The 15,232-nt window shown below is 43.3% G+C and overlaps 1 protein-coding gene across 2 annotated transcripts in view; it reads right to left on the bottom strand.

The window, feature by feature from the left end:
* Positions 1-15,232, bottom strand: part of ppp1r16b (protein phosphatase 1, regulatory subunit 16B) — a 126,576-nt gene that overhangs the window by 77,736 nt on the left and 33,608 nt on the right. For both annotated transcript variants that reach the window (XM_056274801.1, XM_056274802.1), the window contains exon 2: positions 6,838-7,292. In XM_056274801.1, the coding sequence (XP_056130776.1) occupies positions 6,838-7,105 (268 nt within the window). In that variant the 5' untranslated portion in view covers positions 7,106-7,292. The remainder of the gene's footprint in view (positions 1-6,837; positions 7,293-15,232) is intronic.

Here is a 15,232-nt window from a genome sequence, read left to right as displayed (position 1 = left end):
TGTTTAGATCAGTAAATGATACTGTCTACGAGGTCGGCCAGTATATTCATGATAGCATAACACAATGTTCTCTACTGTAAACACGGTCAGATTTAGTACATAAAGTCAGGATATGTTGGCTAGTTATCTAAATTGGTCGACTTTGTGAGTGCTCATGGCCCTTCCATTTTATTACCTAGTCATACAATAGCATTGTTGCATGAGTACGTTGAAAGGTAGAATCTATAATGGTATGCACGGTCATAGTTGTGTTGTGCACTGTGACACCACAAGCACTCTACTGACAACAAGAAACAAGACATATCTCGATATTGGGCCAATATTTGTTTTTTACTTATTTTTATATATATACAGTGCATCCGTAAAGTATTCACACCCCTTCACTTTCCCCACATTTTGTTATGTTACAGCCTTATTCCAAAATGGATTAAATTCCTTTTTTTTCTCATCAATCTACATACAATACCCCATAATGACAAAGCGAAAAAGGTTTTGTAGAAATTTTTGCAAATTTATTAAAAATAAAAAACTGAAATATTGCATGTACATAAGTATTCACACCCTTTACTCAGTACTTGGTTGAGGCACCCTTGGCAGCGATTACAGCCTCAAGTCTTCTTGGGTATGAAGCTACAAGCTTGGCACATCTATATTTGGGGTATTTCTCCCATTCTTCTCTGCAGATCCTCTCGAGCTCTGTAAGGTTTGATGGGGAGCGTTGCTGCACAGCTATTTTCAGGTCTTTCCAGAGATGTTCAATGGGGTTCAAGTCTGAGCTCTGGCTGGGCCACTCAAGGACATTCACAGACTTGTCCCGAAGCCACTTGTCTTGGCTGTGTGCTTAGGGTCGTTGTCGTGTTGAAAGGTAAACCTTCGCCCCAGTCTAAGGTCCTGAGCACTCTGGAGCAGGTTTTCATCAAGGATCTCTCTGTACTTTGCTCCATTCATCTTTCCCTCAATCCTGACTAGTCTCCCAGTTCCTGCCGCTGAAAAACATCCCCACAGCATGATGCTGCCACCACCATGCTTCACTGTAGGGATGGTATTAACAAGGTGATGAGAGGTGCCTGGTTTCCTCCATACGTGACGTTTGGCATTCAGGCCAAAGAGTTCAATCTTGGTTTCATCAGACCAGAGAATCTTGTTTCTCATGGTCTGAGAGTCCTTTAGGTGCTTTCTGGAAAACTCCAAGTGGGCTGTCATGTGCCTTTTACTGAGCAGAGGCTTCCGTCTGGCCACTCTACCATAAAGGCCTGATTGGTGGAGTGGTGCAGAGATGGTTGTCCTTCTGGAAGGTTCTCCCATCTCCACAGAGGAACGCTGGAGCTCTGTCAGAGTGACCATCGGGTTCTTGGTCACCTCCCTGACCAAGGCCCTTCTCCCCCGATTGCTCAGTTTGGCTGGGTGGCCAGCTCTAGGAAGATTCCTGGTGGATCCAAACTTCTTCCATTTACGAATGATGGAGACCACTGTGCTCTTTGGGACCTTCAAAGCTGTAGACATTTTTTTGTACCCTTCCCCAGATCTGTGCCTCGATACAATCCTGTCTCGGAGGTCCACAGACAATTCCTTTGACTTCATGGCTTGGTTTCTGCTCTGACATGCACTGTCAACAGTGGGACCTTATATAGACAGGTGTGTGCCTTTCCAAATCATTTCCGATCAATTGAATTTCCTATGGGTGGACTCCAATCAAGATGTATAAACATCTCAAGGATGATCAGTAGAAACAGGGTGAACCTGAGCTCAATTTTGAGTGTCCTAGCAAAGGGTGTGAATACTTATGTACATGCAATATTTCAGTTTTTTATTTTTAATAAATTTGCAAAAAATTCTACAAAACCTTTTTTCACTTTGTCATTATGGGGTATTGTGTGTAGATTGATGAGAAAAGAAAGGAATTTAATCCATTTTGGAATAAGGCTGTAACATAACAAAATGTGGGGAAAGTGAAAGGGTGTGAATACTTTCCGGATGCACTGTATGTGTATATACACTACCGTTCAAAAGTTTGGGATCACCCAAACAATTTCGTGTTTTCCATGAAAAGTCACACTTATTCACCACCATATGTTGTGAAATGAATAGAAAATAGAGTCAAGACATTGACAAGGTTAGAAATAATGATTTGTATTTGAAATAAGATTTTTTTTACATCAAACTTTGCTTTCGTCAAAGAATCCTCCATTTGCAGCAATTACAGCATTGCAGACCTTTGGCATTCTAGCTGTTAATTTGTTGAGGTAATCTGGAGAAATTGCACCCCACGCTTCCAGAAGCAGCTCCCACAAGTTGGATTGGTTGGATGGGCACTTCTTTGAGCAGATTGAGTTTCTGGAGCATCACATTTGTGGGGTCAATTAAACGCTCAAAATGGCCAGAAAAAGAGAACTTTCATCTGAAACTCGACAGTCTATTCTTGTTCTTAGAAATGAAGGCTATTCCATGCGAGAAATTGCTAAGAAATTGAAGATTTCCTACACCGGTGTGTACTACTCCCTTCAGAGGACAGCACAAACAGGCTCTAACAGGTACTATTTAATGAAGATGCCAGTTGGGGACCTGTGAGGCGTCTGTTTCTCAAACTAGAGACTCTAATGTACTTATCTTCTTGCTCAGTTGTGCAACGCGGCCTCCCACTTCTTTTTCTACTCTGGTTAGAGCCTGTTTGTGCTGTCCTCTGAAGGGAGTAGTACACACCGGTGTAGGAAATCTTCAATTTCTTAGCAATTTCTCACATGGAATAGCCTTCATTTCTAAGAACAAGAATAGACTGTCGAGTTTCAGATGAAAGTTCTCTTTTTCTGGCCATTTTGAGCGTTTAATTGACCCCACAAATGTGATGCTCCAGAAACTCAATCTGCTCAAAGAAGTGCCCATCCAACCAATCCAACTTGTGGGAGCTGCTTCTGGAAGCGTGGGGTGCAATTTCTCCAGATTACCTCAACAAATTAACAGCTAGAATGCCAAAGGTCTGCAATGCTGTAATTGCTGCAAATGGAGGATTCTTTGACGAAAGCAAAGTTTGATGTAAAAAAAATCTTATTTCAAATACAAATCATTATTTCTAACCTTGTCAATGTCTTGACTCTATTTTCTATTCATTTCACAACATATGGTGGTGAATAAGTGTGACTTTTCATGGAAAACACAAAATTGTTTGGGTGATCCCAAACTTTTGAACGGTAGTGTATATATATATATATATATATATATACACACACACACACATCAGTATTTGGGCAATAATTTGTTAAGAGAAACAGAGACAACTGAACGCCTCAAAGGGAAATGGAAGCAACGCGGCATTGGCTGATTTTCTCCCCCCCCCCCTTTGTCTCCCCAGTTGTACCTGGCCAATCGCCCCACTCTCTGAGCCATCCCGGTTGCTGCTCCACCCCCTCTGCCGATCCCGGGAGGGCTGCAGATTACCACATGCCTCCTCCGATATGCGTGGAGTCGCCAGCCGCTTCTTTTCACCTGACAATGAGGAGTTTCACCGGGGGGACGTAGCGTGTGTGAAGGTCACGCTATACTCCCCAGTTCCCCCTCCCCACTGAACAGGCACCCCAACCAACCAGAGGAGTCACTAGTGCAGCGACCAGGACACATACCCACATCCGGCTTCCCACCCACAGACACAGCCAATTGTGTCAGTAGGGACACCTGCCACGCCGGAGGTAACACGGGGATTCAAACCGGTAATCCCCGTGTTGGTAGGCAACGGAATAGACCCCCATGCTACCCAGATGCCCCCGGCTGGTTTTCTTATTCACAAGTAATAAAGCAAACAACGGTCACAAAGTCTGACTGAAATGACGTCAGAAGTGGGGCGGACAGTCGTTTTGTGCATCAACTGGAGACTGTACCTTTAAGTCTCTGTGTCAGCGAATATTTGTTCAAATGAAACATCGCAATCGCTTAATCATCAATGATGTTGTAGTCTCTGCCGTCTGACCTGAAGTTGGAGGAAGAGGCAGGTGAAAAGGGAATTTCCCCCAAGGGATCAGAAGGACATGACAAGTTCATGCACAGTTGAAATGACAACGGCATATGTCTGTGAATGTTCTCATTCATCCAGGTCATGGTTATCCAAAGGAATTGAATCAAGTGCAACTGGACTTGGTATATATCCGTGAAGACTAGACCAAGCTTGGTCTAGTCAGAAAGGCACGAACTGATGAAGCTTCTTGGATGAGAGGCGAAGCGTCTTCACGGATATAGACCAAGTCTAGTTGCACTCGATTAAATTCCTTTGGATGACAACGGCATAGCATACACTGATCAACGTTTAGCCTGTCTACTGCATGCCCAATCAATAGCAGGGCCCTACCACGTAAATTTTATTTTTCCCAAATTCCATTCTATTTTTGCCCATTTTTGGTTTACTAAATTTTGTTTTGTTTTGTTTTTTTCTTATTCAGCCATTTTTCCTTTTACCCATTTTACCCCAGGGAACTTTGTGTAATCAATTACAAGAATAAAAGCAAAAGAGAAAATTTTTTTTAGTTTTTTTTAATATTGTTGTCTTCAGTGATGCAGGTTGCTTTGACTGTTTTTCCCTATCCCATACAACAAACCAACATGGTTTACTGACGCGTACACGCTGTGGTGAAAAAACTCAAATCCTCAAAGATACAGAACCGCAAAAGGGTTTATGCGAGGGAGCGTGACAGATGGTTTAAGGAGAAATTACTTTAAATTCCCTAATATGTTCACATATTTTGGAATAATTTCCCCCATGCACTTCCCATGTTTCTATCTGAAATGCATCTTTATGTCTCCATTCTGTGATTTGTTCCATGTTTGCCATAACGCAGAAATCACAGGGCCCTACAATAGCCTGTGGTGACAGTTTGATGCGAAGCCCATGTTTGGCCAAGGCTAATAACTGAACAAAGGTCAGTGGATCTACTTGCTAACTTTATGGAATAGAGTTTTAATATAGCGGCATCAGAATAGCTTCACTTTATTTCTGATATAGATAAAGAAATTTCACTTTAGTTGTTTGTTTTTTGGTGGGGGGGGCTGTTTTGTTTTTTTTTTGTTTTTTTTGCTTGTTTTTTTTGCAATATAGCCACTTGAAAGTAGATAATGCAACCTGCTCTTCTGTATGTTTTTTCTTGCCCAAGAGAAATTGTACAGCAAGATATTACACACAAATGCTGCCCTTTCAAATCACTGTGAAAACAACACATTGATATCCCATAACCTTGACTGTAAACACAAGAGAATGAAGACCCAGTTGTTTAAACTCACAAATAAAGAACAAATTACTTACAATTCCTACAAATTGCATTCTCCTTAAAAAAAAAACCCTCTAGTGAAAGTTGCAAGCACTATAAGGACCACAACTACTAAAATGGAGATGTGTTTTGGAAAAAAATATTTGTTGTTGTTAAACGTTATTTAGACACTGCATGGTCCTGAGCATCTTTGTGGTACTCCAACCCAATAAGGAATAACATGATGAGAGTCAACAACGACAAGCAGGGTTCAAAGTTTAAGTGGCTGAGCAGACTGTCTGGACTCTGGAGATTACACCCACCGAGCAATAACGAACAGGAAAATGCTTTCAGCACTGTTCAATAAAGGCATTTCCTAACCCCTCACAAACCAACAATCACACTTCCATCCATCAATAATAAGAGCTGCAACAACCCCACTAATGAAACTTGATGTGGGTGACAGCAGGTTGCTTTTGGTATGAGTACAGAATTCAAAGGACCGCTCAATTCTATACAATTAGCTCCTGTCCCTTTTGTCATCTGCTAGCTTTATCTCATCTTTATTTAGGTTACACAGTTTGGTAAAATCCAAGGTCCAGAAGGTCCAGACTACACAAATCTTGTGACTTCCATTGACTCTCACGCTGAGGGAAGTATGTGTATGGGTGCACACGAGCACATGTAAGCTGCCATCCGTGCATGCGTATAACTAACTTTGCCAGCCCAATGTTTTTGTGAATGTACATAATTCCCATCCCCTTATCTTTGCAGACAACTTACACAAGAAAATAATGAATAGCAGTGCAGCCTTGGGCTGCTTTTGTTCTGGTAAAAATTGTTTCCTCTAGTTTTAAAGGAGCAACCAAGTTAAATTGAATGCCATGCTGAAGAAATATGAGACTATTGTCATTTCTGCATCACTGACCCACTGCTAGAAACAGAAAAGCACCAGGGGACTGTTTGGACTGGTGGAAAACAATTATCATCTGCAAATAGGAGACACCATCTGTAGAAATTTTAATTAAAAGACTGGCAGACTTTCATCTCAGTGTGACAACTCCATTATTTCCCTGTGATAAAATACTCTACTTGCAGAACAAATGCAGTTTGGATGGAGTGAATCCTGTCGGCAGTTTGAGTGGGCCAGACTGAGCTAATCGTCCCATTGACCTCGGCATTTTAATGTCTAACTGAAGTGATGGGACAATGATGGAATTGCCATCATTTTTTAAACCTGCTGTCAAAGAGTTTGACATGCATTTCATATGGAGACCCATGCAAGTTCATACTTTGATGGGACATCAGAGTGAATAAAAATGTGTTTGGGTTTTATCCACTTCCCATGCCCATTATTCATGAATATTAGGGGCTCCTTTGTAGACTTTTTCTTGTTCATCTTTGTAATACTCTTCTCATTACCCCTGTTTTCACAACAAGGTCAAACGGGGCTAAGAGGGATTACTAGTTATCTGCGCTGTGCTACTCTTTTCCTCCTTAAGCTGCAGTTTTCTGATACTCTCCCTGCATCTTGGCCATAATCCTGGACCTCCCCCACTCGGCTCCATCGTAGATAACCTCCCAAACATTACCACATTACCCCTCCTCTTACCTTCATCTGGGTCATTCCTGGCTGTCGCCTCCAGAAGTGCCACGCTGGCGGCGAACGACACATGCTTCTTGGACTCTGGCTGTTGGTGGTTGTTGGCGCTGCGTCCCCTCTTGTCTGCCTTGCGCTTCTTGTTCTGCATCTCTTTCTCGTAGACGGCCCATCTCTTTAGCTGCTGGGTGCGGCGCTTCTGGGCCGCCCGTAGCCTCTCCAAGCTGGGCACCTTGTCCAGCTGCTGCAGCTCTTGAAGAAGCTCCAGGTGGTTGGCCATTGTGTGACAGAAAAAATAAAAAGGAGAGGCGCCAGCTAGCCAGGGGTGACCGGTGGGGGGTTGGTGGATGGTTGGCACAGGGGTATGGGGTCTTGGGTGGCTTGTAGGGTTTTAGCGAGGGCTGCACCTTCGGCCGTGACCTCCCCTGATCATCTTCATCAGCATCCTTTCAGCAGTTAGACACCTCCTGTGAAAAAGAATTGCTTAAGTTTTATGACAGATGATTTAGTTACATAGTCTAGGAAATTGTCTTGGTGGGAAGCCCAACGTAAAGATACAAGGACATGAACACAATGTTTTAAAGGAACGAAAAACTTCCAATATGTATTACTGAGAAAAACCATTTGTGAAACGTTGCCATGAAAATGCGGCACAGAGGAAAGCAGAAATTTGGGCTAAACAGGAAGTCAGAAACAGACAGATAGACATTGTGTTAACAAACAATGCACAAGCTGCTCTGAAAAATATCAACTGCGCATCTTTAGTGGCTCTAAGTTCAATTTACAAATGAGAAAATAAAAGGTGCGAGTGTCTATAAGCAGTCCCAAGCTACATATATAAACCTTCAGCTGCAGTAAACCCTCTCCTCTGGGGAGAGATTGACATTTTAAGTATGTAACAGATGCAGTGATGTTCATACTAGAACTGGGGTGGCCTACCATGTGGCCTTGTTACTGGAGAGAGACCACTTAACTTCAGTGAGAGGACGTCAACTTAACTCGGCAAGATGGTATTCATCTTGTTTTTCAACTTTACTTGAAATGGTGAAATGGTAAAAAGTAGGTGAATGCTCAACAACAGTGGCGCTGTCATGTCAGCCACCTTTACAGTAATTCACATAACCATCGCTGGCCTGGAATCAGATCCCACCAGGAAACTTATGTCCTGAGTCCCCTCTGCTCCGTCTTCCTTTCAGTTATCCTACTTGCTAAATAAACATGTGACTAAAAAGTTCTTGGGCCAATCACTGAATACCTGCTAACTCCAAGGGCCCTTTTCTCTAGCTTCTCCACCTTTGAGCCCCCTAGATGTAGGGAGATGACAAGACCCCCCCCAATATCCCTTCACCCCACCACAGGGATAAAAAAAACATCACATTATCAACATCTCCACAGAAACTAACAATGACTGATAAATTTCTGTATTATCGACACAAAGAAGCAAGCAGCTAAGCACTTTGAGAGCCAAAAAACAGTCCCGAGCCGCAAGGTGGGGTTCAGGATTTGAATAACAAGCTGAATGACACTATTCTAGGTACAATGCCGATATCCCTATTGTTAATTCTTCACACGTCACCTATTCTGTGGTTTTACAAGCCAAGCAGAAGTTACATAAAACATATTCCCGCACCTTCCCACAATGAAAAAAGAAAAAAAAACAGACAATCATAAATACTGAATAAAAGAAAAAACATCAGAACGGGAAAGAAAATGTGTTCCATGCATAATTTATCAAAAATACCCCTGTTAAGGTGCTAACAAAGCCTGCATCTTCCCTTTTTCTGCTGTCATCTACTGAATCCACCACGATGACGTGCATAGGGTTACTGACCCTATATGAGAGGATGTAAGCAGACGGTGGAGAGATTGAGTTGTTGATACCGCCATTCCAGCCCATTTCAGTTGAGGGGCTGTGCGTGGGTTGTATTGTGAAGTTTCCATTTGCTTGGCTGAGCGGTTACAGGCCTTTCATTATAACTCCAGATCAAGGTTAACCACTTCCTGGTTGCTACCGGTTGAGAAAACAACGAGATACGGACGTGGTATAACGTCAAAAGTATCAAGGATGTGTGCTGAAACTTGCATTTTAGTTGGTGCTATAATCTTGGCACGCACTTTGGTCAGTTAAGGCCCAAACCAAAAAGCCCCCATTGTGTTCTTCTGACTTTGGCGTGTATACTGTCAGCAAGTCCAAAGCAAAACAAGATTAACAGTTCCCTGTTCCAATATGCTATGCCTGTCTTGTGGTTAGTCACGGAAAAACACAAGGTGGTGTATTAACATAGCGAGCATCTAGCCCTGTCAATCATTCTTCTTCACAATGCTATCTCTCCTCATACATCAACAGGTGGTCCTCCGGGCAGCAATGTTAACTAGCGAGGCTATTCGGAGAAATAAAGCAACGGCTTTTTCCACAAGTGATTCTGTGAAACCCAATTCGTCGTTCATTTGTATTTTACACAGGCCATTAGGTACAAAATCAAAAGCCATAACTAATGATTTTACAACGTTGGAAAGAGCTGGACCGCTGCCGAGGAGCAGAACTCAAACAATGCAGGGAGTTCCTAAAAATGACGATCTACCTTCAATAAATCACAGCACTTCCCAATCACTTCTTAATCATCTATCAAGCAAAACCTCAACAAATAGACAAAAAGGTACACAAAATTAGGTACATTTGAGGTCAAATTATACTGTATATTAGGCTTCTTACTCTGGTCACTTCAGAGGACCAACGCAGCATGTTGGTCTTTGCTACCTGTAACGTAGATTCTAGCCTCTCGGTTGTTGTTGTTTCCCTGAGAAACAGGGAACAAGCCGAAAGAAGAAGGTGTCTTCTTACTATCAAATGGCAGGCATGCTTAATGAGGTTTTGTCTTAGGATTTTACAGCTTTACACGGGATATCACTGACAATTAGTTTCCAGAGATTAGCAGTAGTGCATGGCGATATGGAAAATATCATAAACATGGTAATCATAACGAATTTTACACGGTATCAATATATAATCAGGATGTCTGCTTACATATGCCAAAATACCATATTAAAGAATATGAAAAAGCACCACATTCCTACTGTGCTGTGCAAACTGCTGAGTTGGTAACTGTTTGGTAATTTTAAATACAATGTCAAACCTAAACTAGTTTTGAAATACTCGTTCAAGCATTTCATACCTCAATTTCAGCCAAGAAATTCATGTCGTCATGAATTTGAACAGCAAAACTGTGTATCACAACATGACAATATCCAAATTTCATCCTGATACAATAACACTGAAAACAATAAATGATGATATTGAATTACTGCCCGGCCATAGGTAGCAGTGAGCCACCCTTCCCTTATTAAAGTAATGCAGATGAATTCAGTTGATCACTCAGTGCTGATAGAACATGTCACAATACAAGTTGACTAGTACATCCAGTCAGTTAGTCACCTTCCTCCTGAGTACCAAACACTTCCTTTGCTGCAACACAATCGCTGTCTGGCTGCAACAACATGGAAAGGAAGGCAGCTACCCTAATCACTTCCTCCAGCATCATTCTCCATATGGCAGCAGCAGTGCGTGCATGTGTGTGTGTGTGTGTGTGTGTGTGTGTGTGTGTGTCCTTGTAAGTGCACATGCATTCACGACACAGCACTCTCCTTTAAAAGCCGTGTAGAAGTCCACCAAAGTCGTTCCTGCAAACAAAACAGTGGGCAGCCTCCATGTCTCAGCCAAATCTTGTAAAAAAAAATTGTTGACTCAGATATACAGACACAGAGCCAGCCCTGATGGAGAATAATGACACAAACAAAAACGCTGCAGGTTGCTAGCATCTTGACAGAGTTAACATCATTAGATTAACTCGCAGAACATCCTGGGGAAAAAAAAGTCTGGGAAGGAGGAAAAACATTTTGAAAATGTAGGTTGCCATCATTGAATTTAAAAATCCATTAGTTTAGAGCAGCCAAGAATCAGCTGGCTGAAACAAACATTAACAGTGTCTTTACAGTCCCACTATTCTTTATGTCTTTACAAGCTCAGCATCTACCACAAGATTTCTTATCACGTTTTTACGGTGATGCGAAGCTCATTATCACAGCAGAAGACCTGGGAAAGCTTGAGAATCGGCAAGGGATTGGAAGGACACTTCCTCTTTGGGAGTAAAATACGAGACCAGACGAGTGATTCTCATGATGCCATGACAGCACACCGCCGCACTTCCCTATAGATAATGCTGATGCATATATATCATGGATAAATCAAAGTAGGCTCAGTGACAATCCTTTCTCACAAGTAAGTAAGAGTTGTATCTCATACCTTAATTAAAGGTTTGTTTGGGGGGCGGTTTGGAACCCCCCCCTTTTTTTCTCCCCAATTGTATCCGGCTAATTACCCACCTCTTCCAAGCCATCCCGGTCGCTGCTCCACCCCCTCTGCCAATCAGGGGAGGGCTGCAGACCACATGCCTCCTCCGATACATGTGGAGTCGCCAGCCGCTTCTTTTCACCTGACAGTGAGGAGTTTCACCAGGGGGACGTAGTGTGTGGGTGGATCACGCTATTCCCCCCAGTTCCCCCTCCCCCCCCGAACAGGCGCCCTGACTGACCAGAGGAGGCACTAGTCCAGCGACCAGGACACATACCCACATCCGGCCTCTCACCCGGAGACATGGCCAATTGTGTCTGTAGGGATGCCCGACTCACCCGGAGGTAACAAGGGGATTCGAACCGGTGATCCCCGTGTTGGTAGGCAATGGAACAGACCGCTACACTACCCGGATGCCCCATACCATCATTAAAGTTAAACCAGTAAGAGTATATATGAGATTGTAGCAAATATTAACGCCAACTTTAGACGACTGCCCTTGTGCCATATTGATAAATATAGGAAAGCCACTTTATTCGATATTGTATTCTTACAATGAAATGTGTTCTCTGCATTTAACCCATCCTATTGTATAAGAGCAGTGGGCAGCTGCAGCACCCCCTGGGGACCAACTCCAATTCTTCTTTCCATTGCCTTGCTCAGGGGCACAGACAGGAGTATTAACCCTAACATGCATGTCTTTTTGATGGTGGGAGGAAACCGGAGCACCCGGAAGAAACCCACGCAGACACGGGGAGAATGCAAACTCCACACAGAAAGGACCTGGGATGGCCTGGGGTTCGAACCCAGGACCTTCTTGCTGTGAGGCAACAGTAATAACCACTGGACCACCATGCCAATATAGTGGCATATCTTACAGCACCCTGCCTGATCTTAAATGTAGCTGTGCTTCCCCTTCTGTGGCCGTGATGCAGATGGTGTTATTATTATAATAGCTTAACTTTAGAGACTATGGAGTCAGCCTACGGACCAGTAACTGATTGATTCACAGAATAAGCTCAGCTGGAGTTAACCTGTGTTTGAAACAAGGAGTGAGGTTGCAGCGAAAGAAAAACAGCAGTGCAAGGGAAAAGAAAGAGAAGGCAGAAGATCAGAGAGAACATCCGATGTGAAGAGCAGACTTAGCAAATCCGAGAGCTGGGCAAAAACGACTTAAGTGAGCGGTAAAAATGAAAGAAAACTGATGGAGCAGTACACGAGACCCTTACTCCAAATCAGTCATGGCAGAGCCATCAACCTGTGCACTCAAGCTGGAGACTTTGATCATGGGTGTTTGATTCCCAGCAGCGTTTCTTTTTTTTTTTCTTTTTTTTTTTACTTCGAGCTGTGGCCATCCCCAATGCAGACAGACGAACAAACTGACGGCGGTCTTTTCTTTTCAGTCTTTGTATCCACAGCTGCCTTTGAGCAGTTTCGGTTTTCCTGGAAGCAACTCGAATGAACACACCTTTACTATCTATCCCAGTATTTAACTTTGCAATCCCGTGCACAACACGACTGGGGCATTGTCCGTCTTTATCTCCAAGGCCATTGTATCCCGATAACACTGGAGGTTAGTGATCTACATGGAGGTGTTGCTTTAGTCTGATTTGTCCGATGTAGCACACAGCAACTTGCTGTTACTCAAGAGTAGTGCTTATTTAACTATATTAACTATAAATGACATGAATAATGATGCATGGTCACAATGAATGAACTCACAATGGTTACACTGTTGTTTTGTTTTTCCGCATGCAAATTAAGTAATATGTATAATATGTTGTTCATTGCATGCTCTGCACCATCACACAGTGCCAAATTACACATTATGTCAGCATCATTTGCACCAGTATCTCTCCATTCATCCATTATCCAAACCGCCTCTCCTACTCAGGGTCACGGGGATGCTGGAGCCTATCCCAGCAGTCATTGGGCAGCAGGCGGGGGAGACACCCTGGACAGGCCGCCAGTCCATCACAGGGCCAACACACACACACACACACACACACACACACACACACACCTAGGGACAATTTAGTATGGCTGATTCACCAGATCTACATGTCTGTTGACTGTGGAAGGAAACCCACAGGTAAAATCTGAGTCTCTCCAATGTGCAGTCAGACTCAACAAGGACATTGGACTCACGTCTGAGCTCCAGATGTCTGTTGTGAAACTAACCGCGCCTACATTCTCCAAGAGTTTGGAGAGAAAATTTTGGATTTTGCATTTAAGAACCACTAACTGATCAATCTCTGGTATCTTATCAGTAGTAATGGACAGTGTTACACTGCACTCACTGCAGTTACCTATGATGTCATTATAGTTTGAGGCACCATTTGGATGCACCAGTACGTACCATTTTCCTTCCCCAATATCACCGAGACAAATTTCTGTACAATAGCTGCACTTTGCAAATAAAATGATTCAGATTCCAATCATATCTTCCAGTCCTATGTCATTTCTGTTATCTGTCCCAGGGTGCCTGTGTGAGACGCTATGCTACACATGTCTGCATGGCACAAGCGCGGTGTGTTGAAATGAATGTGCCCAACACACTGTGGGGAACTGCTACCCAATTATGAAAGAAAGCTGTTTTAAAAAGATAAGCACTCGATATTAACTAAATTAAATGTCCTTTAAATAGATGCATAATCCACATATCTTTTCGGGCACATTATGTCTCACTACTTTTCCTGGCATCGACACCACGGATGTTTATAGCGTGCAACCGCCAGAAGGACATACACACGCACTCGCAGGAAATACGTACACAAACCCATTTGATAGTGCTTGTGTTGATGCCAGGGCTCGAACGAAAAAAGTGAACAGCCACACCGGTAAAGAGAAAAGACTGCACTGCTTTGAGGAAGTGGGGTAGAGGCTGGTTTTGAGAAACTTCACACACTTTGAAGCTACTATATCTGCCTGCATTCAACTACAGAGGGGTTTTTCTCCTATTAACCAACAGTGGTGGCCTACTTCTTTGGGCCATGCAAATTCTCACTGGAGTTTCTGAGAATAAATTTGTTTGTCGGTTTAGCAGTTACTACCTTATTGATGATTGTGTTTTTATTTGTTGACAAAGGAAGCTCAAAGGAAGCAGGGTTTCTGAGTCTGCATGTGTGTGTGCATGTGTGTGTGTGTGTGTGTGTGTGTGTGTGTGTGTGTGTGTGTGTGTGTGTGTGTGTGTGTGTGTGTGTGTGTGCCCCACCAATCCAGCTTCTATTTGTTTAATGAAGCCGACCAAAGCAGTGGGAACACTGCAGTTTGAATAACAAATACAGGGACAGCACACACACAAAGACACACAACACTCACACATGCAAACACGCACGCACACACACACACACACACACACACACACACACTTCAAGGCACTTCTATGCAACAGGTAATCATTCGATGACACGCACTGGGATTTTCTTCATCTTCACAAGACTGTTTTAGTTAGTACTCTTCACCCCCAAAATTTTACAGCAAACATGAATTACATTGGGAAACAAAGCAACGCATGTCTCACACATCGTTTGGGCCATCCTCAGAAAACATCTGAAACTAGGCCTGCACGATATATCGTTTATGCATCGTCATCGCGATGTGCGCATGTGCAACAGTCATCGCAGGGCCGGCGATATTTTTCCTACTAGTATGTACTCAAACTCATGTCATACTGCAACATTTTTGCTCTGTCGACTTTCTTTAGCAACAAACTCTCAACACCCCTCACTCTGTTATTTTTTATTTCTTCTACTTCTCCGTCGCTCAACTCAGGCCCGTCTAGACACGTTGACGTTACCTAGCAACGTTAGTGCTACGCGTGCGCATAAATGAAGAAGACGAATCCACGCGTGTTCAGGAGAAATGAAAAATGGCAGAGCCAGAGAAAGGAGAGTTAAGGCCCAAACATACTCGGGCGGAACGTACGCGGAGCGAACTTCGCAGGACTAAATGCGGACGCCCGCAAACCCTGTGCGCGCAAAACTCAGATTTTACGACCGCGATGAGTCCGCGCCGCGCACCAGTGTCAGCGGCGCGGACTCATCGCGGTCGTAAAAT

This window comes from Lampris incognitus, chromosome 2 (assembly GCF_029633865.1).
Source record: "Lampris incognitus isolate fLamInc1 chromosome 2, fLamInc1.hap2, whole genome shotgun sequence".
In the NCBI taxonomy this organism is placed as follows: Eukaryota; Metazoa; Chordata; class Actinopteri; order Lampriformes; family Lampridae; genus Lampris; species Lampris incognitus.
This window is presented reverse-complemented; position numbering and strand designations above follow the sequence as displayed.